Source organism: Nannobrachium achirus (genome assembly GCF_963921795.1).
Source record: "Nannobrachium achirus genome assembly, chromosome: 10".
NCBI classification, from domain to species: domain Eukaryota; kingdom Metazoa; phylum Chordata; class Actinopteri; order Myctophiformes; family Myctophidae; genus Nannobrachium; species Nannobrachium achirus.
The window spans coordinates 58,379,593-58,403,654 of NC_137819.1; the positions used below are offsets into that span (position 1 = coordinate 58,379,593).

Sequence of the window (24,062 nt, forward strand, 5' to 3'; positions counted from 1 at the left end):
CCCCAGAATTATATGTATTTGGCCACCGACCCCCATCTCAAAACATTTAGTTCCAGGGACCACCCAGAAGCAAAATTTGAGTTAGAAACGTTCGCTTTCAAAATACATATATTCAAAGATTTGCACACATTGTCACAACCTTTTCAAAAATAGCAGACCTACAAGCTCGCAGCGCGGCACTCCACACTCGGTGCCGCGCTGTGAGCTTGTATATCTGCTATTTTTCAATAGTTAAAGCATTCAATAATTCTAGGCCTAAACAGATTAAACCGTCTGGGGAGCAACTGTCACTGTTTCAGTTTTACTGTACAGGATGATCTAACAACTCCACTAAGTTGCATAACAAGGCATCATCATGGAAGCACGCGTATGATCGTTATGTTGAGTCTGTGGGTGTCAGTTTGTTGGAGACGTCAGGTTAATTCCCAAAGGACCCTCTTTTACTCCATTTCTACACCTCTCTCACTCCCCTGTTTTCACTCCTTTCATCCCTTTCTCGATCACCCATAAGTCAATGTGCGAATGACTGTATTGGTGAATATAATGTGCACGGCACGCTATAAAAAAAACACCTCTCAGTTCTGTTTGTATAGATATATCGTCGTTGTCGGGTGGAAACCTTGTATGTCCAAAACCGTTCGTTTTGTATTTATCGTTTTAAAAATGATCTAAACTAGTGAAAATAGCCGATCTACAAGCACACAACGCCTCGCACCGCGAGGCGTTGTGTGCTTGTAGATCAGCTATTTTCACTAGTTTTGTGCAATAGTCTTGTCTGATGAACCAGGGCTTTACTTTACGGAAAAACATACACATTTGAAACTTGGAGATACAAGGTTTCTGTCTGACAGTGACAATATATTATTACATCCAAATTGTTGTCATTGGTTTTCCTTGTTCTAATTCTTTCCTTCCTCCTAAGGCTGATTTATACTTTGTCGTACGACAGTGCAGCCGCCGCACTGAGAATAACCGATCTACAAGCTCACAACGCGTTGCACCACCAAGTTTGCAACACAGACAGACAGATTCCGCGCAGCGCTCTCCATTCTCCAGACTATTTTCTTCCATTCTCTCCTCTTCTTTCCTTGCTCCTATTAAATATTCATGTATTGTCCCCCCTCATCTTTCCTGTCCTTCTGCAGAATCCCTGCTCGCTCTCCTTCCGTCTCTCCTATCCTCCTTTCACCTTAGTGGTTCTCAAAGTGGGGTCCGGGGAGCCCCAGGGGGTCCTTGAGGGGGTCCCCGCAAAATGAGTAAAAGTTTAATTTCACTGTTATTTTACCGGCTAGACGCCCGATGGCAGAATTACTGTTCCGATCATAGGTTTCACTCTCCAATGTGATCTTCCCACATGCGGTATAAAGGCAGTAGTAAAGATCTGTCATAAATCTACTCTTATGGGGGTCCCTGGCACAAAATCGTTTCAAATGGAGGCCCTGTGGCCTAGTAGCAATTTGGCATGAAAATGTCTCCAGACAACCACTGCCCTACAGTACAAGACTTCTTTCTCATTTGCCTTTTCTTCTCCCTCAGGCACATGCACACATAAAAGGGGGCTTGAGCTCCTGCCTTTTTACCCGTCTGTAAAAAGTGCCCTCTCCAGACCATGAATGCAGTTTTCACTATGGTGAAAGAAATGCAAATGCCCCCCTTTCCATGCCATACGTGAAGGCGGCATTCCAGATAATTCTCTTGTCCAATCTCTCCTGAACTTGAATGCGGGATCTTATGTTGAAAGAATTGCCCTCTCTGTGTAGAAATCCATGCCATAGTCTCCAGTATTGACTTGATTATGCTTAGTTCAGTGTGGGATCAAGCACCGAAAATAGCCGACTGTCAAGGTCAGCTTGGAGGTCTGCTATTTTCGAGGTCTGCTATTTTCACCAAAAGGCCCTTTTAGAAATGTCAGCCCCTGCCTCTCTTAACATTCCTCTGCACGTCCCTGTTCTCCCTTATTCATTCTCTAGTCGGTCCCCTTAACAGTACCTTAACAGTCCTGCCTGACCGTCGCGTGACCCCATGTCCACAGCCTCTAATCCAGGATTAAAGCCGACTGGGTCCACGGCGCTATTTCTATGGCCTTCATGAGAGCCTTCCTCATCCTCCTTCTCCTCATCATCGCACTCTCCCACAAACACTAGCTAATGGCACACTAATGCCCTACAGTTAAGCATTCATCAATCCCAGTCAATGGGTGATGACCCAGACCGAGGAGACTAGCGTTACCGATGCGCTCCATCGTATCTATTTGGGAGATATTAGCCATATTATATTGTCACTGTCGGGCAGAAACCTCGTATCTCCCAAGTTTCAAATGTGCATGTTTATTCGCAACGTAAAGCCCCGCTTCATCACACAAGGCCGCCGCACAAAAGTAGTGAAAACAGCAGATCTACAAGCACACAACGCCTCGCGGCGCGAGGCGTTGTGTGCTTGTAGATCGGCTGTTTTCACTAGTCTAAATCATACAAATGAGGTTTCCACCCGACAACGACGATATGCAGGTACAAAACGTAGGGGGAAAAACAGGATCAGATGAAGATTCTTTTTACTGCGGGTCTTAACGATGAGACTGTCTGCCGTATATAGCCCTGATAACAAAATACACCCCCGTGCCAAGCATCACAGCAACATGAGAACACGAAATGTAGCATCTAATGTGGCTGGTTCAGCATAACGCTGTGACAACTACACTGGCAAAGCAGCCAGTTAAAAGTCATTATGTGGGCTTTTTCTGCCAAGGACTTGATCGCTGGCTGAGGGCTATTGAATATCTCAGCGCAGGCAGGGCACGCACGCACGTACGTGCAAAGTCGCGGTGTCTTTCTGCCGGAATTTTTGTTTTTAGTGGAAAGTGGCCAGTCCATTCCCATTTTTTACTTTGTTCTGAAAATAGACAAAAGAACAGCGAGGGAATAGAGGGGATACACGGGAGAGAATGTATCCATCTGGGATTTGATATTAGATAGATGCAGTTCCAGAGGCAGAGTCAGAACTACTTCACCGTCTCTGGGAGGTCTGAAGGGGTTTTGAACGGATACACAGCGTCAGTGAACAGCAGAGATCAAGCCAGGATAGATGGCTCACTCGCCCGGCCATATGGCAGTTTCTGCAAGGGTCATTGCCCAAGTATATAGTCCTTGAATCACTGCAGCCACTAATGGCAGCCACACACTGTGCCAGACTGCCAGTTCCACCGTGGCTGCAGTGCCAGGCCATAAAAGCTCATCGGACATCATCCAATCAAATCCGACCGCAGAGCCTCTTCGGGCAATAAAACGGGTAACTATTTTTGGAAAATGAATTTGGTGCACAATTGAATCCAGTAACCTTCCGACAATGTCAAATTTAATTTGGGTCGAAAGATTTTCCGCGCAGAGTGGCCTATCAAATTCCAAAGCCACAGGGCAACATGAAGCACGGGGGGATTTCATTCTTTGAAAGGAATTTTCAAGAACAAATTAACCCATTTAGGCCTACAATTATTGAATGCTCTAACTAATGAAAAATAGCAGATATACAAGCTCACAGCGCGGCACGAGTGCTGCGCTGCGAGCTTATAGATCTGCTATTTTTGAAAAAAAAATATATATAAAATAAATAAATAAATGTATGTTTTTCAAAACAGACTCAAATTGTAACTCAAATCTCTGCTTCTGGGGGGTCCCTGGAACAACATATTTTGAGATGGGGGTCTGCGGCCGAATACATGTCATTTTGGGTGTCCTTGACATGAAAAAGTTTGAGAACAGCTGATTTAGAGGAAGGATTTGGAAGTCGGGTCAAAGATCGGGTCAAAGATATTCAAAGACTTGCACACATTTTCACGATTTTTCAAAAATAGCAGATCTACAAGCTCGCAACGCGGCACTCGGTGCCGCGCTGTGAGCTTGTATATCTGCTATTTTTCAATAGTTAAAGCATAAAAATAATGGTTAAAGTGGTTCAAATCTAACGCGACTCGGGCGCGTTCCAGGTATTTGAGAGTTAATACAAGCGGTCCTCAGACTGCCAACAATGCTTGTTATTTGTTACTACTAGATAAGACAGAGCCCTAGCCTATTTTTCCTTCCGTGAACAATGCAGACCCTGCTGTGGCCTGTAAGTCAGTTATCAATGGATGCTCTTGGTGTAGCTAGCCTATTCATGCAGCTCCCTTTTGTAATTCAACCCCCCATAGAATGGCTGACTCACCCGTCTCTCTCCTCTCTGCTGATGTGGAGCGGTCCTTCCTCAGCGGCCGCTCCATGCGGGAGAAACTGGAAGCGCCCTCAGCGGCTCCGCCTGGCTTCCTGCCCTTGCCCCCCCTCAGGGAGGTGCGGGTGAGGGCAGAGGCAAACAGGTTGGTGTGGTTAGGAGGGTCCTGGGCGCCGTGTTCCATGTCCTCTGTGGGCGTGAGGGGCTCCTCGTCCTCGCTGTCCGAGCAGCCCGCCGCGTCTTCAGCCTGCCCGTCTGAGAAAGGTCCTTTCCCGGACACCGCGGCTTGGTTCCTTGAGAGCTTGGTGTAGTCCGCCTCCGAGCTGCCCATCCTGAACCAGGACTCCAGCGGGTGGTGTCCCCTCGTACCGCTGCCCATCGCTAACCGGGAGGGCCCCAGACATGACATGGAGCTCTCCTTGCGCTTGTACCTCTCTGCGGACGACGAGGACGATGACGAAGGGGAGTTGGCCGAGCCAGCTGCCGCCTGCTTCGAAACCCCGGTGCTGGCGGGGTCTCGACCAAAGCGGCACCGCTGTAAGGACTCGGCCATCCCCACGGCACCGGGCCTCTCCGCCCTCCCTGGCGCTCCGCCGTCGGGTATTCCTGCTCCGGTATTCCGACTCCCTGCTGCTCCCGTTCCTCCTGCCGCTCCTCTCCCCGGCTCCACGCCGTCCTCCTCGGCGCAGCGCTCCCTGTGTTTGTGCCTGTGTTTGTGTTTGTGGTGCCAGCCGAAGGAGAGCTCGGAGGACATGGGGGGATAGAGGACAGGCGACCGGCCTCCTCCCAGGTACTCCTGCCTGAGCAGCTTGTGTTTCTTCTTGTGGAACTTGGAGGGGTTGAGCAGGAGGTGCGAGGGGTGGTGGTGGTGCATGTAGGAGGGGGGAGGCGGGGGAGGGAACGTAGGGGAGTGATGGGAGTGGTGGGACGGGGCGGCGTGGGGCGACTGGTGGTGCGGGTGGGGGTACAGGGCGCTGGCCGCGGGGTAGCCTCGGTAGTAGCTCAACCCCAGGGGACCGGACGAGTAGGGGACGCCGTACGACGGGTGGTAGAACCCGCCGCTGGGAAGCGGGAAGCCCAGCCCGGGGACGAAAGGGACATCGGACATAGATTCCCTCAGCTTGGGAGGCCGCCCTCGCTTCTTCTTCATGTCCGGCTTACGGACGTAGTGCAGCGAGTCGCACGGGTATGCCGGGTGGGGCGAGTAGTAGCCACTGAAGTTGATTCTGAAGATGGTGGGCAGTAAGTCTCTGTGTAGATAGTGATGTGGGGGAGGGCCTCCTGCGCCTCCAATGCCGCCGCCGGCCCTGCTTCCTACCCCTGGCACCCTGCCAGGGCCCATTCCGGCCGCCATCCCCATCCCGCCGCTGAGCCGGTGCCCCGTGGTGCGGTGTGCTATTCTGATCTCGCTCAGCCTCACTACGATCTCGTCCAGCTCGGCGAGGAAGTCGGGGTCCTGGCGACGGGAGCGCAGCTGGAGGTATTTCTTCTTGCGCTTCCGTTTCTGTCTCTTTAGCTTGTCGTAGCCGGGGCAACCGTGGCTGCGCCGCTTACACTTGTGCTTGTGCTTCTCTTTGTGTCCCACCAGAGAGGACGCCGGGGCCGCCGGATGGGGCCGCCGGGGGTCGGGCGACGACCTCGCTCCGAGGGGCGAAGGTGACGGGGAGGGGTGCTCCAGCAGCACGGAGGACGAGTGACGTCGCCTGCCCCTGGAGTTGAGCCCCACTCCGGGTCCCATAGTTGACCCCATGACCCCGGGCATGAGTAACCCACTGCCCATCCCCGGTGGCATGCCCACTCCACCCAGACCGCCTGCGCCCCCGACTTTCTCTCCTCGGTCGGAGGTGCTGTTGTTGTCTGTGCCGATGCCGCTGTCGCTGGGCACCGTCTCCTCGCTGTGCGATTCACTGACCGGTGAGGGCGTGGCCTCCTTCAATTCGCTGAGTGGGGCAGGGGAGGTGGGGTGCAGGGGCCTGGGAGGCGAGAGCTTACGGTAGTGGTAGTGCTGCCTGTAATGGTGGTGGTGGTGATGGTAGCCACGGCAAGACGACTTCTTCTGGGAGGCCGCCATGGCCGAAGAGGATTGTGAGCTGAGTGGGGCTAACGTACGGGGATTAGGGGCGGAAAAGGTGGGGGGAGGGAAGGGGAAAGAGTGGTGGCCATGGTGGGAATGAGAGTGGTAATGGGAGTGGCCTGGAAAGTGCACTGAGCCCGGCTCCACAAAGCTGGCGTCGCTGATGGGGCTGTGGCCGCCACTGGACTGGGAAAGGGAGGGTGAAGGGAAGACCTCTGAGGAGGAGAGCTGGTGGTGCTGCTGTTGGGACTGGTGGTGATGGAGTGGGGATGTGGTGTTAGGGGACAGGAACGACTCAGAGGGTGGCGTGTGACCTGTAGATGTGATGTTGCTCGCCGATTTTGGTTTGCGACCTCTCCTCTTCCCCATGTATATGGTCCCCTTTTTGCTGACGTTGATCTGTGGGCCTAGCTTGCCCCCGAAAGAGGCAGCAAGGGATGACAAGGACTGTGTTGTAGCTGCCACAGGGTTCGCCGCGGCACAACTGGGAACTCTGGGCGTGTTCTCTGGACCCGGACTCGACAGGATCTGACTGAGGATCCGTTTCCGTTTCACACTCTTCATCTTGTTTATTTTGCCTATGATAGTTCTCATGATAAGCTGTCCATTACCTTTGGCACGGTACCGCTTCTCATCCCCCGCCTCTGGCGCCAGGGTGGGGGGTTGGCCCTCTTGCGGTAAAGTGGGGGGAAGGCGCTTGGGGCGCCCTCGTTTTCTGGGCATGGGTTTGGGAGGGTTAAAGTCCACCTCTGGGTGAAGAACAGGAGGGTCCTGCTCCTCTTTGGACTTCATTAACGAGAAGACCTTGCAGGGGGCTAGCTTATTGGGAGGGCGCCTGCGCACCGGGGCGTCCAGCCGGGGCATTTTGGACTTGGGCCGTCCCCTTTTCCTCGGCTGCTGCGGTGTAAAGATCTGTGACATGGGATTTTGTGCCACAGGATTTGGTCTGATCTTATTTGGGTTTGGGGGCCGGCCCACGGGTCTTTTTATAGGCATGGATGTTTCCAGGCTTGCTGATAAAGGCATGGTGGTTTTGCACTGATGGACAGGACTGCCCTGTCCTGCTCTCTGCGTCTGGCCCCTGTTCACAACACGTGTCCAACGGGGTTTCCTGCCTCTGCGTTTTTTCAGGGGCTTGCTGTCCTGCTCCGCGGGGGAGTCCGGCGACGAGTCGGGAGAATCGTCTCTGAGTGGCGCCGGAGAGCTTTCTCCGTCAGCAGGTTCCAGCGGTGAAGCTGCTCTTTGAATCATAGGCTCGGGGGGACTGATGGTCCGACCGGGTCGGCTGCCGTCCCGGTTTGGACTACGTTTGCTGGGGCTACAGCTTTTCCCCCTCTCTACTCGAAGTGACTGATTACCAAGCCCCTTGTCCTTCCCCTCCGGCTTTCCTGCTCCTGATGGAAGAGGGCATTTGGTTAAGTCTCTGGGGCCGTCTCTCTCCTGCTCTCGTTCCCTCTCCCCGCTCTCCTCTGCCAGGCCAGGACTCTCTCGTACATGGTGTCCTTGCAAAGGGACGGGGGAGGCCTGGCGACTCAGTGCACTCCCTGCCCTCTGCTCGGCTGCCGCCGCATTGATGCCGGCCGAAGAAGAGGACGAGGAGGAGGAGGAGGAAGAAGACGAAGAGAGGCGAGAGGGCGAAGACGTTGCGTGGGGCGAGCAGTGGGCGAGACGTGACTGCGACCTGGCGCTGTTGCCGTCGTTGCCGCTGTCCTTTGAAATGTTTGATAGCCGGTTGTTGCTGTAAGTGAGGGCGGGGCTGTTGCTGCGACTGCTGCTGTTGCTACCGGCGTTCACGTTGCTGCCGGACTTCCCGTCTGTGTCCTCTTTCCTCGGCGGGGTGAGGGACTTGTCCATAACACTGTCTTTGTTGCGGGAGCCGTAGGGCCGGCCAGGGGGGCGCGACACAGGAGGCGGCGGGGCTAGGTGGACCACTCTCGAGTATGTGTTCCTATTGGCCATGGCCCTGTCTCGCTGCTTAGCGGTGGGGGCCATGAAGCCGGAGCTGGGGAGCGTAGGGGAGTGGGCCATCTTGGGCTGTTTGCTCTGCTTGGGTGTCTTTGAGGGAGGGCAGGTGGCTATGAGCTGGGCCAGTTTCTCAGTGACAGTGGGAGCCCCCCAGCTAGGAGCCCCCCGGTCCTTCTCAACACGCTGACCCTCAGCATTGTAGGTGTGATGAGGAGGCTTGACCCCTTCCAAGGTGGGCTCTTTCGACGCAGAGGTCGTTGCAGAAGGCGAGGGTGTCTGAGGGTTGCTTTGCGGAGTGGGTGTTTTCTTCCCAGAGGTGTGTGTTTTGCTGTCTGATGAAGGCCGCTGAAGATTGAGGGGTCGCTCGGATGTCGTGGAGGCCGCTTTTGTGTCTGACTTCAGATCTGGCTTGCAAGCTATCTTTGGTGGACCCTGTAAAAAAAAAAAGAAAGGTAGAGAACAATTAAAACCATTAATCTCCATTAAAGTCCAACACATCATAATCACAGACAAAACGGCTAATTTAAATATAATCACACGTGCCATGATCTCTAACCAGAGATCGTCATGTTTATAAGATTAATTTCTCAAGAGTTTAAAGAGGATGCGTGCTCTGTAGTAGAGCAATTATACAGTATGTTGACATCTTAACAGTAAAAAGTGGAGCAAAATAACATCCTGTGATATCTTGTGCTATGGTCACATCTCTGGCTGTGACACAAACCCACATTAAAAAGTACATATTTTGAGTCTAATGCAGATCCTATACTAATGATTAAAGATGTTTTGACCAATATTTTATAAAACCAATTATATATTTAAAAAAAGTCTTTTAACAAATGAGAAAATCCAAATGAGAATTGATTCAAGTTTCTATTTGCGAAAAATTTCATAAGCAAACAAGGTAATAAAAACAATGTAAAATGTTTGAAAAATGACATGATCCAACAGTAATCGGGACACATCAGCAGTTACTAATTGCAGATACGGTTGTCATTAAAAAGAAAGTTAAAGGGGAAGACCACCCATTTTCAATATTGAACTGTGTCATTAATATACCTTAGAGGAGTTGTGTGGAAATAGATAAAAAGGTTCCCCCGGCCTCTTCTGTGTTGCCTAGAACTGGAGGATTGATTTTGGGGTTTGTATTGTAAAGTACAACTTGATGACATCACACATTGTACTTTACAATACAAACCCCAAAATCAATCCTCCAGTTCTAGGCAACACAGAAGAGGGGGAACTTTTTTTTCTATTTCCACACAACTCCTCTAAGGTATATTAATGACATATTTCAATATTGAAAATGGGTGGTCTTCCCCTTTAAATAACTGCCAACATTAACGGCCAAACCAACACATATCGGTCAGGTTCTAGTGCAAAATGACACAGTCTACTGTGTGGTGCTTCCCTGGTCATGATGCCCCAGGGTGCTGCTCCTCTCAACTCAATAACACTAACCAGGGTCAGACTGGGGACAAGGGACTGGGAGAGGAGAGGAGAGAGAGTGCTGGAGAGAGAGGTCACGCGGGGGGGGGGGGGGGGGGTGTTGGTACCAGGGGCGTCACACCAAATTCTGGGCCCTGGGTACAAGGATTCACTGCGGGGCCCCCCATGAATGTTAACTATTGAAAAATAGCAGATATACAAGCTCACAGCGCGGCACCGAGTGCCGCGCTGCGAGCTTGTATATCTGCTATTTTTGAAAAAACGTGAAAATGTGTGCAAGAAACCTATGTCAAGGACCCCCAAGATGATATGTATTTGGCCACGGACCCCGATCTCAAAATATTTCGTTCCAGGGACCCCAGAAGCAAAATTTGAGTTAGAAATGTTCGCTTAAAAAATACATATATTACAAGATTTTCACACATTTTCAAAAATAGCAGATCTACAAGCTCGCAGCGCGGCACGCGGTGCCGCGCTGTGAGCTTGTATATCTGCTATTCTTCAATAGATAAAGTTATTAGGGCCCCTCCACCTTGGGCCCCAGTAACTCAGTCCCACTTTCCTACCCCTTGTGACGCCCCTGGTTGGTACCATCATGCAGAGACGGAGGAGAGACGAAAGGAGACAGGGAGAAGGGAGAGGTGAGGGGGTGGTGGTGGTGACTGACGGATGAGGACAGGCCAAGTGGCAAGCACAAAGACGATCAAGAGAACGATTTATGCGGTGACTCTTTTAGGGCATTCACCAAATATTCGAATATTCGAATATCAAAGTCACTATTCGATGTTGTTCACCGAAGTCGAATATTCGCTTATTTTTATTTTTTGTATTGTTTTCGCTTTAAAGAATATACAGTTTATAAAGCTTGGCTAGATAGTAAGTCATAAGAATGAGTTGTCAATGCCCCTGGTGGATGAATTTGTTAATGCTCTATACCAGGGGTTCTCAAACCAAAATAAACATATTTGAACTGGGGACCCCCACCCTGACAAGCACTTGGAATTGTAGGTATTACATTTAAAGTTATACTGTGTAAGTTGCTCAACTAGTGGTCAGTAGCGTTATAGCAAACCGCGGTCGCGTCTGCTTTTTTCGGCCGTTTTTTGCCGCAGACCGGGCCTTCAGACCACCGCGTCCGCCTCGCCGGCTCGCCCGCCTCGCCACGCATCCGTGGAGGTGTCTCGTGTCCCTCTGCGGACCGGCGTTGGGGAGTTACAGGCTAGACTAGACTTCTAGACCAGCGTAAACAAAGCTGTTGAAGCAAGCTATTTCCTGAAGAGACGTGATTGGCCGGTAGTGTATCATGTGTGTATGATCTGCAATGTGATTGGCCAACGTATACACAACGTATACGGATGATGCAGATGATGTCATTTTGCCGCGAAATCCCGCTCCTGTCACGGCTAAGTAGAAAACATATAAAGAAAAGGCTTTTAGGGCTGAAATGAACGGAGTGGGGGTTCTAAAACTTTAGCGATTTAATAGTTAGGACAATTTTAAGATATGTTTTATAAAAAATGTTACATAATATAACTTTAATGTGACTCGGTTCCGCAGATAAATATTGTGAAAATAGCAGATCTACATGCTCACAACGCCTCGCGTTCATCTCTTGCTTACTTAATATTTGACAGTTTGGCCAGTCCTGTCGAATATTCGACTATTCGAATACTCTGAGGTTGAATAATTCGAATACTAAAAATCATAATTCGTTAATGCCCTATGACTCTTTTATCCAAGCAATAACGTGGTCATTACTGAGCAGCGTGGACCATTATGACTGACTGTTTGTGAGGTGTTTTATAAGGTGTTCCCCAACCTGGGGTCCGGGGGGGGGGGGCCTGGTATGTATGTACTGTAGGCAGTCCGGATTATTATGAAGGAATTGTTGCACAAAAACTTGCTTTCATTGACTTTCAACCTGGCATCCCTATTTTGGGTACGTCATTATTTTGTCGAAAATAGTTAAAACTATTCAAAAATAAATAAATAAATGTTAACATAAAGAAAAGCATACCTACAGTAATCATTCAGACATAGGTCTGATATTCTTTGGGGGCTGAGCTTATAGATCGGCTAATTTTGCTATTCATTGTTCATTGAAAACTTTATCGTTTGTGTGTGTGCGCACACCCACACGTATGTATGGGGGATCTCAGCTTTTGTCAGATGTAAGAAATGGGCGCTCCAAGCAAAAAAGGTTGGGAAATATTGTCGATATTGCGATCGCATCCAGGATCACACCTTTGACTGCCTTTCGGTTAAATGTTGATGACTATCATCCTAGTAAATAGCGGATAAAAATCAGAAGTAAGGGTTGTAGTTTTCACACTCGCAGATTTTACTCCAGTGACATCATTGAGGTTAACTTTTCAGTCAGCTTTGGCTGTTTTTCAGAGACAGAAAACCACCCAGTATCATGGCTGCTAATACAGTACAGTATATACAGTATATAGTACAGTACAATAAACAATATACAGTATATACGTATACAATTGCGACAGTGTCCCTTAAATGCAAGACTATGTTATTGAGTACACAAAATAAATATGTATAAAGTTAATTTAAAGTAATAGTGGAAGAGAGTCCAGACACCCTGTTTTATGTTTGTGGCAGTGGATCAAAACAGCACTGAAAAGAAGAGAATATTTTGTGAGCATGCTGCCTGTTAGTAACGAGTGGTCTGCTTTCTTTCTTTCTTTTCTTTTTTAAAGCAGGGCATGCAGCCAGACAGCGTCTTGTGCAATCACAATCCCTCGGATCGCAATCTCCTCAGCTCAGCTTTAGTGTGCTGGACACAGTAATAACACTTTCTGAATCCGAGTCGTTCCCTCCTCCTTACCCTTTTAGACGTAGCGCTCCCGTTCACCGGGGACGGCGAAGCAGTCGTCGAGGTGGTGGAGGAGGAGGAGGTGACGGCGGCTGAAGGTGTAGCAGCGGGTGGTGGCGTCGCCGTGGATCCTGTGGTGGAGGAAGTGGAGGAGGTAGAGGGTGGGGTCGGTCTGCTGTTGACACAGGGGCTCTGCTCCCGCTCTCTCTCCCTGCCCATGGGGGGAGTCGGGGTGGGACCGCCTTGCCCGTCTCCTCCTCCTGATGTGACGCCGCCCCGGTTCCCTCGACTGGCAGCGCCTCCGCCGCCGCCTCCGCGAGACGTGTGCCTCACCGTGGCCCGGAACGCCGGCCGACATACGTAGTTCTCCAGGATCTTGGGGGGCTTCTTCATGCGCTTGGCCTGGAGGCCGATCTTCAGCTTGACATTGCCCTCCGACAGGCTGCTCTCCTTGATGGAGAAGTGGGACTGGTCGCCTCCTCCCGGCCCCCCGCCGCCCTCTCCTCCTCCTCCGTTTGCACCTCCTCCTCCGGGGCCGGAGGAGTCGGCGGGGGAGCCCTCTTTCTCCTTTTCCCTTTTCTGCTTCTCGTCCTCCTCTTCCTTCTTCCCGCCCCCGCCCTCCTTGTCCCGCTCCCCCAGGGGAGCTGATGCAGGGAGAGGGGGTGGCGTGGCGGTTCCCCCCTGAACCTTCTGATCCATCAGAGATCTAGGGGGAGGTTGGGGCGGCTAGGGAGGGAGGGAGGGAGGGAGGGAGGGTGGCGGGACGATTGTGTGCGATTGCAGGTAGAGTCGGTTGTTGTTGCTAAGGGGAAAGCCGGTGGTCCTGGAGGAGATGGGATGGGGGTGATAAGGGGGTGGGGGGGAGAAGGGGGGAAAGGGGAGGGGGTAAGTGGGGGGAGTGAAAAGCAATCTTCAACTGGCGTTGTCTGTCCTCCCTTCTCTGGCAGTCCGGACCCTTTCTCCGTCCTTCAGCTGTTGAGGAAAAAAGAAAAGGTGGATAGGAAGGGGGATGGGGGTGCAAAGGCAAAGGAATTCCAAATTAGTCACCTGATCAGGGAATGTCACACAAAGACAGCTGAGGTAGTGTGTTACAGAGCGCCGTACGGTGCACGTCCCCGTAATGAACGCTGGAGGAGAACAGGCAGACAACAAAGTGTTTTTTATCGTCTATTTGGTTAGAAAACATGTCCTTCATCCTGTCTGGGTGACTTTTTATGAGGCGTTTGTCCTCACACAGCCAGTAACAATCTGTGGCCTATTTACTCAGCTGGGATGTGTCTACCTTAAAAAAGGAAAAGTGCCGCCTCTAAGGACACTGATTCCAGTGTAGTAAGGTAGAGCCGAGGCAAGTTAAGCCGGGAACATACATGGACAAGCGCTACAATGCTGGCATGGTTAGGGGTTTTGATTCCATGTACAGCTATAGCGTGTGACACTACAGCCCCCTGGATAGAAGGAGGCAGTAGTAACAGTAACACCAAGGTGAGGGGTTTCCATTTACCTGTAAAGCTCAGCGAGCACAGCACTAACGCTGCCATCAGGGGGGGGTCTGATTGGCTCTGGGAGAATTCCTGCTGAAAACGTGGCCTCGATGTGATAATAGGAACACCTTTTGTTTTGTATAAATGCGTCCCACATTGAATTGTGCATCCGCTGGAGAGCTACTAATCCTAGCCTACACGATGAGGAGTTATACGCACGCTGGCTTGCTGGTTGTTTTCAGAATACAAGCTGGCAAATGAGCCATCCCCTAGGTGCCCTCATTTGCGGCTCTCAAAATGCGTCTCCGTATGAGCGGCCAACCGGTCACTGGCTGGCGTGGCAGAAGCCAAGTGCAGTGCGGTTCTTAATTGTGTTCCTTAGAGGACAGCCCGATTCAAAGAAATTGTCCACGGCTCCCAACGGCCGCGGAGTGATTAAATGCGGCTTCGCCCCCGAGCAGGTGCTTTCTGTGGGTGAAGTCATTTGGAGGCGATTCAGAACTGTGACCTCAGCACATTGGGTCCTCTGGGACAGACAGAGGATCCGGCCGCCTTTTTCTCAGCCTTCCTCAGTGACCACTGAGAGTGAGCGATAGAGAGAGAGTGAACCTGCCGGCGGTTTCCATGTGCCCTACATTAGTGCAAAGCACTAAAAAAGAGCCACTTAATGGAACCTCAGGAAAGGCATACAAGTTATTGCATGGCAAAGCAGCTGGGAGCAGGAGTGAAGGAATCGGCAATGTGCTGAGGCTTAGAAAAACTGTTTGTTTTGGATTACGATTATGGGAGACGGTAGTAGAGACGGTCTGTGGAACCGCACAGTAACTGCTGCCCAATTCCAGTCCAGCTCGGGGCTCCACGCCCACTTTTCTATGTTTACTTCAATTACTCACTCCATTTCGCTTCAAAACTCTAGACCCCCCCCCCACCCCTTCTGCTACACATTCCATGCTCAAATCACACCTCCCTCTTTTCTCAGACACTCCATCAATCTCTCTGTTCTTTCAAACCTTTCTTTAAGCCTTCATTTCTATCCTTTTCGGACTTGGAAAGCAAGCGAGGAAAGGGAGACAAACTAAAGTTGCTGTGTTCCTTCTTTAATCGAAAACACATTTCACCCCCCCTCCTCCCTTCTCTCTCAACCCTGTGCTTTCTCTCGCTGAGTGACAAATGTTCTCCCCTTTCTTTTATACGCGCCGCGATATTAACTGGACTGCACAATTAAATAAAAAATAAGAATACAAAAGATTGCGGCGCCCTCTGGACTACTGGTCAAGGCACATACCACTTAGGCATTGCCACATAGGCATGGATGCCTGGCGTAGCGCCGGTTCGATTCCCGATCCGGACGACCACCTTTGCCACATGTCACTCCCCATCTCTCCCCCCATTTCCTGTCAGTCTACTGTCCTATCCAATAAAGGCAAAAGCCCCAAAAAAACTAATCTTTAAAAGAATACAAAAGATCATTTAAGTTAGTGAAACATGGCAATTCATTCAAACACCTTATTTGACAGCTGTTGCACCTTGGCCTCATCTGAGTCCTCACCAGTACACAAGGGTCAACTCATTTCCCCATCATCAGACTAACAGACTACAGAGGCGCAATACTACCACTTGACCACACCAAAACTCATCATCAGCAATAGTTGTGATCAGTAATGATAATTGGATATTAATCAAACCTAATAAGGATTACAAGTTTAGCCATAACTGTGCAGCCCTAGATAGTAGCTGCCTAGCTCTGGTCCATCGCGTCACCTCCAGTGATGCTCTGACAGACCCGTCGGCAAATAAATAGACCGTGTTTTCTCAGCCCCTACCAGCGCTCAACTTGAGTCAAAATAAACAAAACTACTTCACTACTCACCAAACCAAAGGTAGTTTTGCGTTGTTGAAAGTCTATTCTCCGCGGTGGTGAACCCCTCAGCACCCCACCTACTCTGTAAAATACATTATTTTTGTCATGAAATAAAACGCACCCACCTCGAGCCACCCAGCGGCCACCGCAGATACAATGGTTCACAACCCGGAAATAAGCAGCGGTCGAGTTGTATGCACTTTATTTCATGCCAAAAATAGTGTATTTTGCAGATTGGGTGGGGTGCTGAGGGGCACACCACCGTGGAGAATAGACTTTCAACAACGCAAAACTACCTTTGGTTTGGTGAGTAGCGAAGTAGTTTTGTTTATTTTGACTGAAGTTGAGCTCTGGTAGGGGCTGAGAAAACGCGGTCTATTCATTTGCCGATGGGTCTGTCAGAGCGTCACTGGAGGTGACGCGATGGACCAGAGCTAGTAGCATGCCTACGCTGGTCTAACAGTGGCAGCACCAAAAATAAGCTTCTGTAGTACCAACTAAGCTCTGCTAAGAGGCCAGTGACACCAGGTTACAGCAAAGCCTCTCTGTGAGTCAAAACCTTTCTCTCACTTCTTACGTCTGGTCTGGGCGAAGTCAAACCAATTACAGGCACTTGTTCTCCCGTAAACGATCTGATGCCGAGCTGAATCTCTTTCCGTTCTGAAAGCGATAGTTAGAGTTAGGGGATGTTGATAAACCCTCACATGATGAGAGCATCTTGTTGGCATCAAGTTACTTCTTGGCTTTCGAAAGGATGTACAGTCATAGTCGTTAATAGTCAGTCATTACATTAGGCGTTTTACGACTCATAATGCAATACTGCAGGTTATCCCTATACAGAGGATGCTACACCTGTGGGGGGCTAGATCAGTGTTTCTCAACCACTGTGCCTGGGGACCTTTGGTGTGCCCCTGAGAAGGGTCAAGTGTGCCCCTTGAAACTGCTTGAAAGCCAGTATTGTATTTATCATTTTAAAAATGATTTAAACTAGTGAAAACAGCTGATCGACAAGTACACAACGCCTCGCGGTGCGAGGCGTTGTGTACTTGTCGATCTGCTGTTTTCACTACTGTTGTGCGACAGCCTTGTATGATGAAGCAGGACTTTACTTTGCGAAGAAACGTACAAATTTGAAACTTGGGAGATACAAGGTTTCTTCCCGACAGTGACGCCCATGGATTCTTGGGACATGAAAAGTGTGCCCACGCAGAAAAAAGGTTGAGAAACACAGGGCTAGATCAATCAGTCATGTTTCTGACATGTCAGTTGACCCCAACAGCTGTCTGCCAGTAGCCAAACGTGTTACCTGGAAAAGGAGAATATGAGGGTAAAAAATGCCACACGCAAACTCAAAATAGGAGATCTAAATATTTTCTTTTAAAATGACGGGTGGACTATAACAAAACGATGACTTAAGAAACGGTGGAACAGGCTGCCTGGAACGTAGTAAACAACTTCCCGCGCCCCCCCTTTCCATTTTTCTCCTCCCCTTAACTCCCTCAGTCCCTCCTGACTTTCACTCCCTCCTTACTTTGGCACATGTTGTTCATAACTGCTGGTTTCCCTTTGGCTAGAGCGAGTCAGTGTATGGACCCCACCCCCCACAGTATTCATATGAGGGGCTGGCTTCAAAACCTACTGAAAACTGATTTCATTTTCGCACTAAACCCATCCTCGCCCACTCACATACTCTTCCTCACGAGCATGGAGAGAATGAGAGAGAGAGTGAGAGAGAGAGAGAGAGAGAGAGAGTGTGTGTGTGTGTGTGTGTGTGTGTGTGTGTGTGTGTGTGTGTGTGTGTGTGTGTGTGTGTGTGTGTGTGTGTGTGTGTGTGTGTGCGTGCGTGCGTGCGTGCGTGCGTGCGTGTGTGAGGTGGGGGGGAGAGTACCAAATTCCTTCACTCCTCCTGTATAGGCTGTTAGCTTGCATAATAATCCGCTATCCACAGCTTCCCGAACACAATGGTGGTTTCTCTCACAAACCGAGAATGACAGGTGTCAGTCAATCAGAGCATCCCTTGTGGAGCCCATGTGACAATGTAGGCTACTGTATCTGTCCTGATTTAGGAATCTCATGAATTTGCTCAAATTGCTATCAATCCAGGCGTTAATTAACCTAACAGTGAGAGATCAAATTTTAAAATCATGTAGGCCTAAATGTTTGTTTAACCGAAAGGCAGAACGTGTTAGTTTTATTTTCTTTTTCTCTTTTGACAGCAAGCCAAGGTAGCCTATCACTCACTGACAGGTGGTGTTTGCAGGTTGAAGACATACCGGTACAATCTACTTTCGGAACTACAAGACCACAATCCAACACACCTTGCCGTCAGGAGAGATTATAAACGCGTTACTATAATTGTTGTTAATTACCGTGCTTACTCTGGCACTACTAATGTACTACATAGCCTTATCACACTGATGATCAGAGCTATTATTATCATCGAAAGCCCCAGCAACGAGATAAAAAGACGCGATTTTTTTGGGGGAAATATAGGCTACTGATTGCAAGAAATAATACAATCTATGTGTTTAAGAAAAATCACCTCGTAGGGTGTGGAAGCTGTCAACATGCGATCAATGGATTGTGTGAACCACACGTAACTAAAGGTGTTGTGTTAGCATTGGAGCAGGGCAGCAATCATTCATAAAAAATCGGTCAAAAATGCATTAATTATGCTATTATAGTTTATCAATATTCACTCACCTTGGTGTTTGTTTTCCAGAAACGGCGCTCACATTATTTGACTTTGTATCCTTCCTTCGTGCGTATCAACATGGTGGCCACATGTTTTATATTCCAAGTGCTGATGTGCCAAAAAAAAGAAAGAAAAAAAAAAAAAGAAAAAAGAAAAAGGCAAAGGTGGGAGGAAAATCAGATACGTGAATGAATTTTCAACTCAGATGTTACAAATCTACACCAGTTAAGCCTTTCATGTAGTCTAAGTCTACTATTATATCACCCAATGTCCTAATAGTCACTTTAGGGCATCTTTACGTGTGCAAGATCCATCGCACAACTGGAGCGTTATTATACAGGCTACTGTATACGGTTGATTGAAGGAATCCCAAGTAAACTCGGTGTATTATAACAATGTAATGAACAAGGATGCAGCGTCCAAAAAAGACCTTCTTCTTAACCTCCAAGCCAAAAATAACCTATTGATTAAAACACAAAGTTTCTGATGGCACAAAAACGAAGCGTCAACAATCATCCATGGCATTCCTCCACATCATGTGTCAGTAGAAAGTGTAATTACAGCGTATCAGAGGAGAAACTATCCCAAAGAAGCCACTACTCCATGGACTGATGTTTATTTTGTAACAGGGCTACCATCGGTCCCATATAAAAAGACACATCGTATCAATGACTATTAAAAACTCGCCGTCTCTCAGATCACAGGCTGGCATAAAGAGCGTTATTATGGCCACGTTTATTTCAAAGGGAACTATTCTCAGATTAGATGTAATAATATCTATCTGCAACAAGGGAAACATTTAAAAAATGTCTCACAACATAACTGGACAGTCATTATTACTCGTGTTACTGGACTGGACTGGAGGTCTGGAGCACAGCTAACGACAGGGGCTAACGCTCCTCCGTTTATACTTCGTCGTAGACGAATGCCGCGCGACACGTTTTCCCCCAACGTTATTTTTCTTTTAAAACTGAAAAACCGGGCAGATTTTTCAGTTTAAAAACGTGTCCTTTTTGGCAAAGCGCGCCTATTAGCGTTATCAAACGATGCGATATTGTTTTTTTTAGCTGCTCATATTAGCGAAGCCCCAGCAGCAGCAGCAGCAGCAGCCAGCCAAGCTACTAATCACAAAGACGTTTCTTTTAAATAAACGAGGCTGGGGAAAACACACAAAGCTATGAATACAAGCTAAAACACACCCGTGGTAATGATGTGATTGTAGTGCTATTGACGTTTCGGGTGAAATAGAAAATAACAGATGCAGCGCGTGTGTACGTTATAAAAAATACACACACATAGACACACACACACACACACACACTCACACACACACTCTCTCTCACACGCACACACACACACACACACACACACACACACACACACTCTCTCACACACACTCATATACACACACATACACACGAACTGTCAACAAAATGGCGGCCGCGTTGAATCAACAGAGACCCGAAATGGATCTCCCACTATTTTCTTCTTTCCTCGCTCCTAGTTCCAGCCCTGGGAAAAATGATATTGTGTAATCCTTACGGCGATATGGTCGGGAATCCCGGGGTTATAATTCCAGAAAAGAAGGGGTTTCCAGGCGTCGCTCTCCCGTTATAAACCGAGCGTGGATGTGTCAGAATGGGCCTGGCTCGTTAATCGGGCCTCCATGTCTGCACACAGCCCGTATCGTTACTGTCAGAGTACTACATTAGAGAGGAGGGAGGGAGAGAGAGCGGAGAGAGAGAGGGAGGGAGGGAGGCAGGGGCGTCAATTGGGTATGGCAGCTGTCCATTTTTTTTTGGAAGAATCGTTCAGTTTATACATTTTCTATATAGCCTATACAGAAAAACAATACAAAAAAAAATCTGCTTTAAAGGGATATTTCACTTTAAAAAAAACTTTTGGTCATTTTATTGTCTAATCAGGCTTTTATGAACACCCTGAACAGTTTTTAATTTGATTGATTCAATATTTAGATATTTGATGTAAATGTGATCAGGCCCTCCTCCTGCAGGACGCCTCCCCATGCACACCCATTGTAACTTCAAACTATTTTAACCATGATATATTGATCAAAAACACCCATTATTTTTTTCTGGTGACTCATACTACCCTCCTAATACGTGAGCAGGCCGTGCTTTTTTTTATAACTTTTTCATTTATTTGTAATAATTCTTTGGGAAAATTGAAAAAAATTAATACAATAAAAAACTATTACAAATAAATTAAAAAAGTTATCGGAAAAAACACCGCCTGCTCACGTATCAGGAGGTTAGTATGAGTCACCAGAAAAAATAATGGGTGTTTTTAATTAATCTTCAGGGTTAAAATGAAGTTTAAAGTTACAATGGGTGTGTATGGGGAGGCATCCTGCAGCATTGATAGCATTTACATCAAATATCTAAATATTGAATCAATCAAATTCAAATCTGTTCAGGGTGTTCATAAAAGCCTGATTAGACAGTAAAATGACCAAAAGTTGTCAAACTAGGGGTTTTTCATGATCCTGAATCCAATGCAAGCATTTGTTTTGCACGAAAAACATTAATTGGGCTAAAAAAGGCCTCACAAAACTATGGTTTAGTGATGAGTCATTACTTTTCACAGTTTTGTGTGGGCCGTTTCTTGCCAAAAGGAATATTTTTTGTGCAAAACAAATGCTTGCAATGTATTTTTTGTATTATTTTCCTGTATAAGTCAACCTATTGCATTTTTTGAGTGGCTAACATGCTTTTTGGGAAGAGTAGGTCCAGAATGCACCTTGTGCAACATTTTGGTGCTTGTATCACAAACTGAACGATTGTGTCACTAATTTCCCGGGCTACAGGGGAACAAAATAACATTTACTTCTTAGGATAAATTCACCATGCCTGTTGCTAAGGTATTCGCGCGCGTGCAAGAAAGACACCAGTCATGTTGCCATACCTTTAGCTTTTGCTGAACTGACGCCACTGGAGGGAGGGAGGACAGGAGGAGGAGGGGAGGGCAGATGTCGGTCGTACGCACGCGGGACTACTGTGGTCTATGGAGGTCCGTAGGTCCAAAAATAACACAATTATATCAATTACATGCACAATGATATGAATTAAATATACAATATATGGTCATATAAACGCTTGCACTGCACATACACATTGCGCTGGTGGCCACTCTCTCCTTGTTGTGTGACAACAATGTAGGCCTATATTGCATTAAAATTATATTAGCCTATTTTTCAGTGTTTCTCAAACACATTTCAAGGTCTCCCCTTTAATAACTATGACTGTCAGAGTTACAGACTCAATTTAGCCCCCCCCCCCCCCCCTTATGTATGTGTGTGTGTGTGTGTGTGTGTGTGTGTGTGTGTGTGTGTGTGTGTGCGTGCGTGCGTGCGTGCGTGCGTGTGTGTGTGTGTGTGTGTGCGCGCGTGCGTGCGTGCGCGCGCGCATATGCCCGCACCGTGCAGTTACAAGGGTGGACTCAACTTTCACACTCTCCGAATACATAATTGACGACCTTGTGAGGGGGAAGCGGATGCCCACTGTGGCAATGTTTACCCTCAGCAACAGCGATAAGTCTAGAGTCTAGACCTCTAGACCCCCCCCCCCCCCCCTTTCTAGGAATGAATGGATGATTGAAAGGGGGGGGGGGGGGTGTAGAGCTACAAACTACAAGGCAAAAAAATAAGCTATTATATTGTTATTCTTTGGGGATGTAACATATTTTACTTTCAACATTATCTCTCACATAAAAGGTTATAACAATATAACTATGGCCTATCATAATAATATTAATTGCATATTTTATATTAAAATTAGCTTATAGGTGGGATGTCACAAAATGTAACATCCAGGTTTGATTGGCTAACAAATTTCACAAAATGTGACATCTGGATGTGATTGGCCAAACGTCTCATTATGTAGTTTACTGTTTATTTGGTTCCCCACAACCTAAGCATGCTCGTCCCGGTGTCTAAAAAATGACATTCCATAAGATGAAAACATATTATATGTCAGTATAAGAAAACAGTTAAAACTTGAAATACAAACAAATGTTTAAAAATCAATCCAGTGGAATTTGATGCATGTACCAATACTAAGTAGGGGCAGTGGACACAAGCGGTGAGTAGTTTGGGGTTAAGTGTCCTAATCTCATGGGACACTTCAACACAATAGACTGAGTGAGCCTAGGATCAAACCAGCGACCTCTTGATTCCCAGACAGCCTCTTTAGCAGTACCCACAGTCACACCTAAATACAGATTTTTATAAATACGCAAACAAGTAGATAATATAGAAATATTCCCCACTTAAAGGGGAATACCACTAATTTTCAACTTTGAGCTAATATACCTGAGTTGTTGTGTGGAAATAAGAACTGGAGGATTGATTGTGGGGTCATGTGATCAGTGACATCATGAAGGTGTACTCTGCAAGCCAAGGAGTCTTCATGATGTCACTGATAAATATTAATGACATAGTTCAATGTTTGGTATTCCCCTTGCATCCATCCATCCATCTTCAACCACTTATCCGGAATCGGGTTGCGGGGGTAACAGTTCCAACTGTTACCCCCACCACTCCCTCCCCACCACTCCCTCAGGGAGTATACCGAGGCGTTCCCAAGACAGTTTGGAGATATAATCCTTCCATCTGGTCTTTGGTCTGCCACAGGGTCTCCTCCCAGTGGGACGTGCATCGAGGACCTTCCTAGGAAGGCGCTCGGGAGGCATCCGTACTAGATGCCCGAACCACCTAAGCTGACTCCTTTCCAAGTGTAGGAGCAGCGGTTCTACTCCAAGTCTCTCTCGGGTGACTGATCTTCTCACCCTATCTCCTTTAAACCCTATTATTTGTTATCGAGGCTGTGTGGCTTTCAGTAGTATCAGTTGTAACTCTGAGATGTTTTTTGTTTGTTTTAAAGACGGTTTTCCATTATATCTATAACTGGTCTTAAGCCAGCTACATCTTTTCATGTGTTTGTTTTCTTGTCCCACATGTCCATGGTCCTGGTATAGCAAGAACATGAAGTCCAGTAGCCTATACTTTTTTTTTGGTCACAGCAGCAGACATGTATTACAGGTATTATGGGACACAACAGGACATATTCACAGTTTCAAACATTGGATAGTTATGCAAAAACAATGCGCTTTTGACAAATTACTCTTCTGTGCACTCACACATCGTCGCACATGTAAGCCTAGTTGTAAGAGGTGTGTTGACTGTTGACTGCATGTCACGTTGGACGTTGACATGGTATGCCGATACAATGCATATGGTTACCATAATCAGTTTCAAATCAAAGTTTAATAGAAGATATTGAAGTTGAAAGCATGATAGGTATAGCCTATCGGATTTCCCAGGGCATGTATTATTTTTGTGCAAAGCTTGGAGTCAATTGCACTACAAGTGTGGCATTAGGAGGTGAACAGATAAACGGTGTACGCCTTGTCTGTTCTAAGTGTAGGATAGGATAGGAGGATAGCATAGGATAGGATATCATCGGTTATCATAGAAAGACTTAAAGCAG

The 24,062-nt window shown here is 47.8% G+C and overlaps 1 protein-coding gene across 2 annotated transcripts in view; it reads right to left on the reverse strand.

The window, feature by feature from the left end:
- ash1l (ash1 (absent, small, or homeotic)-like) overlaps window positions 1–20,231 on the reverse strand; it is a 61,104-nt gene extending 40,873 nt beyond the window's left edge. For both annotated transcript variants that reach the window (XM_080735020.1, XM_080735021.1), the window contains exons 1-4: window positions 20,098–20,231; window positions 18,564–18,663; window positions 12,531–13,490; window positions 4,198–8,671 (exon numbers count right to left, since the gene is read on the reverse strand). In XM_080735020.1, the coding sequence (XP_080591146.1) occupies window positions 4,198–8,671; window positions 12,531–13,217 (5,161 nt within the window). In that variant the 5' untranslated portion in view covers window positions 13,218–13,490; window positions 18,564–18,663; window positions 20,098–20,231. The remainder of the gene's footprint in view (window positions 1–4,197; window positions 8,672–12,530; window positions 13,491–18,563; window positions 18,664–20,097) is intronic.
- Window positions 20,232–24,062: the final 3,831 nt, after the last annotated feature.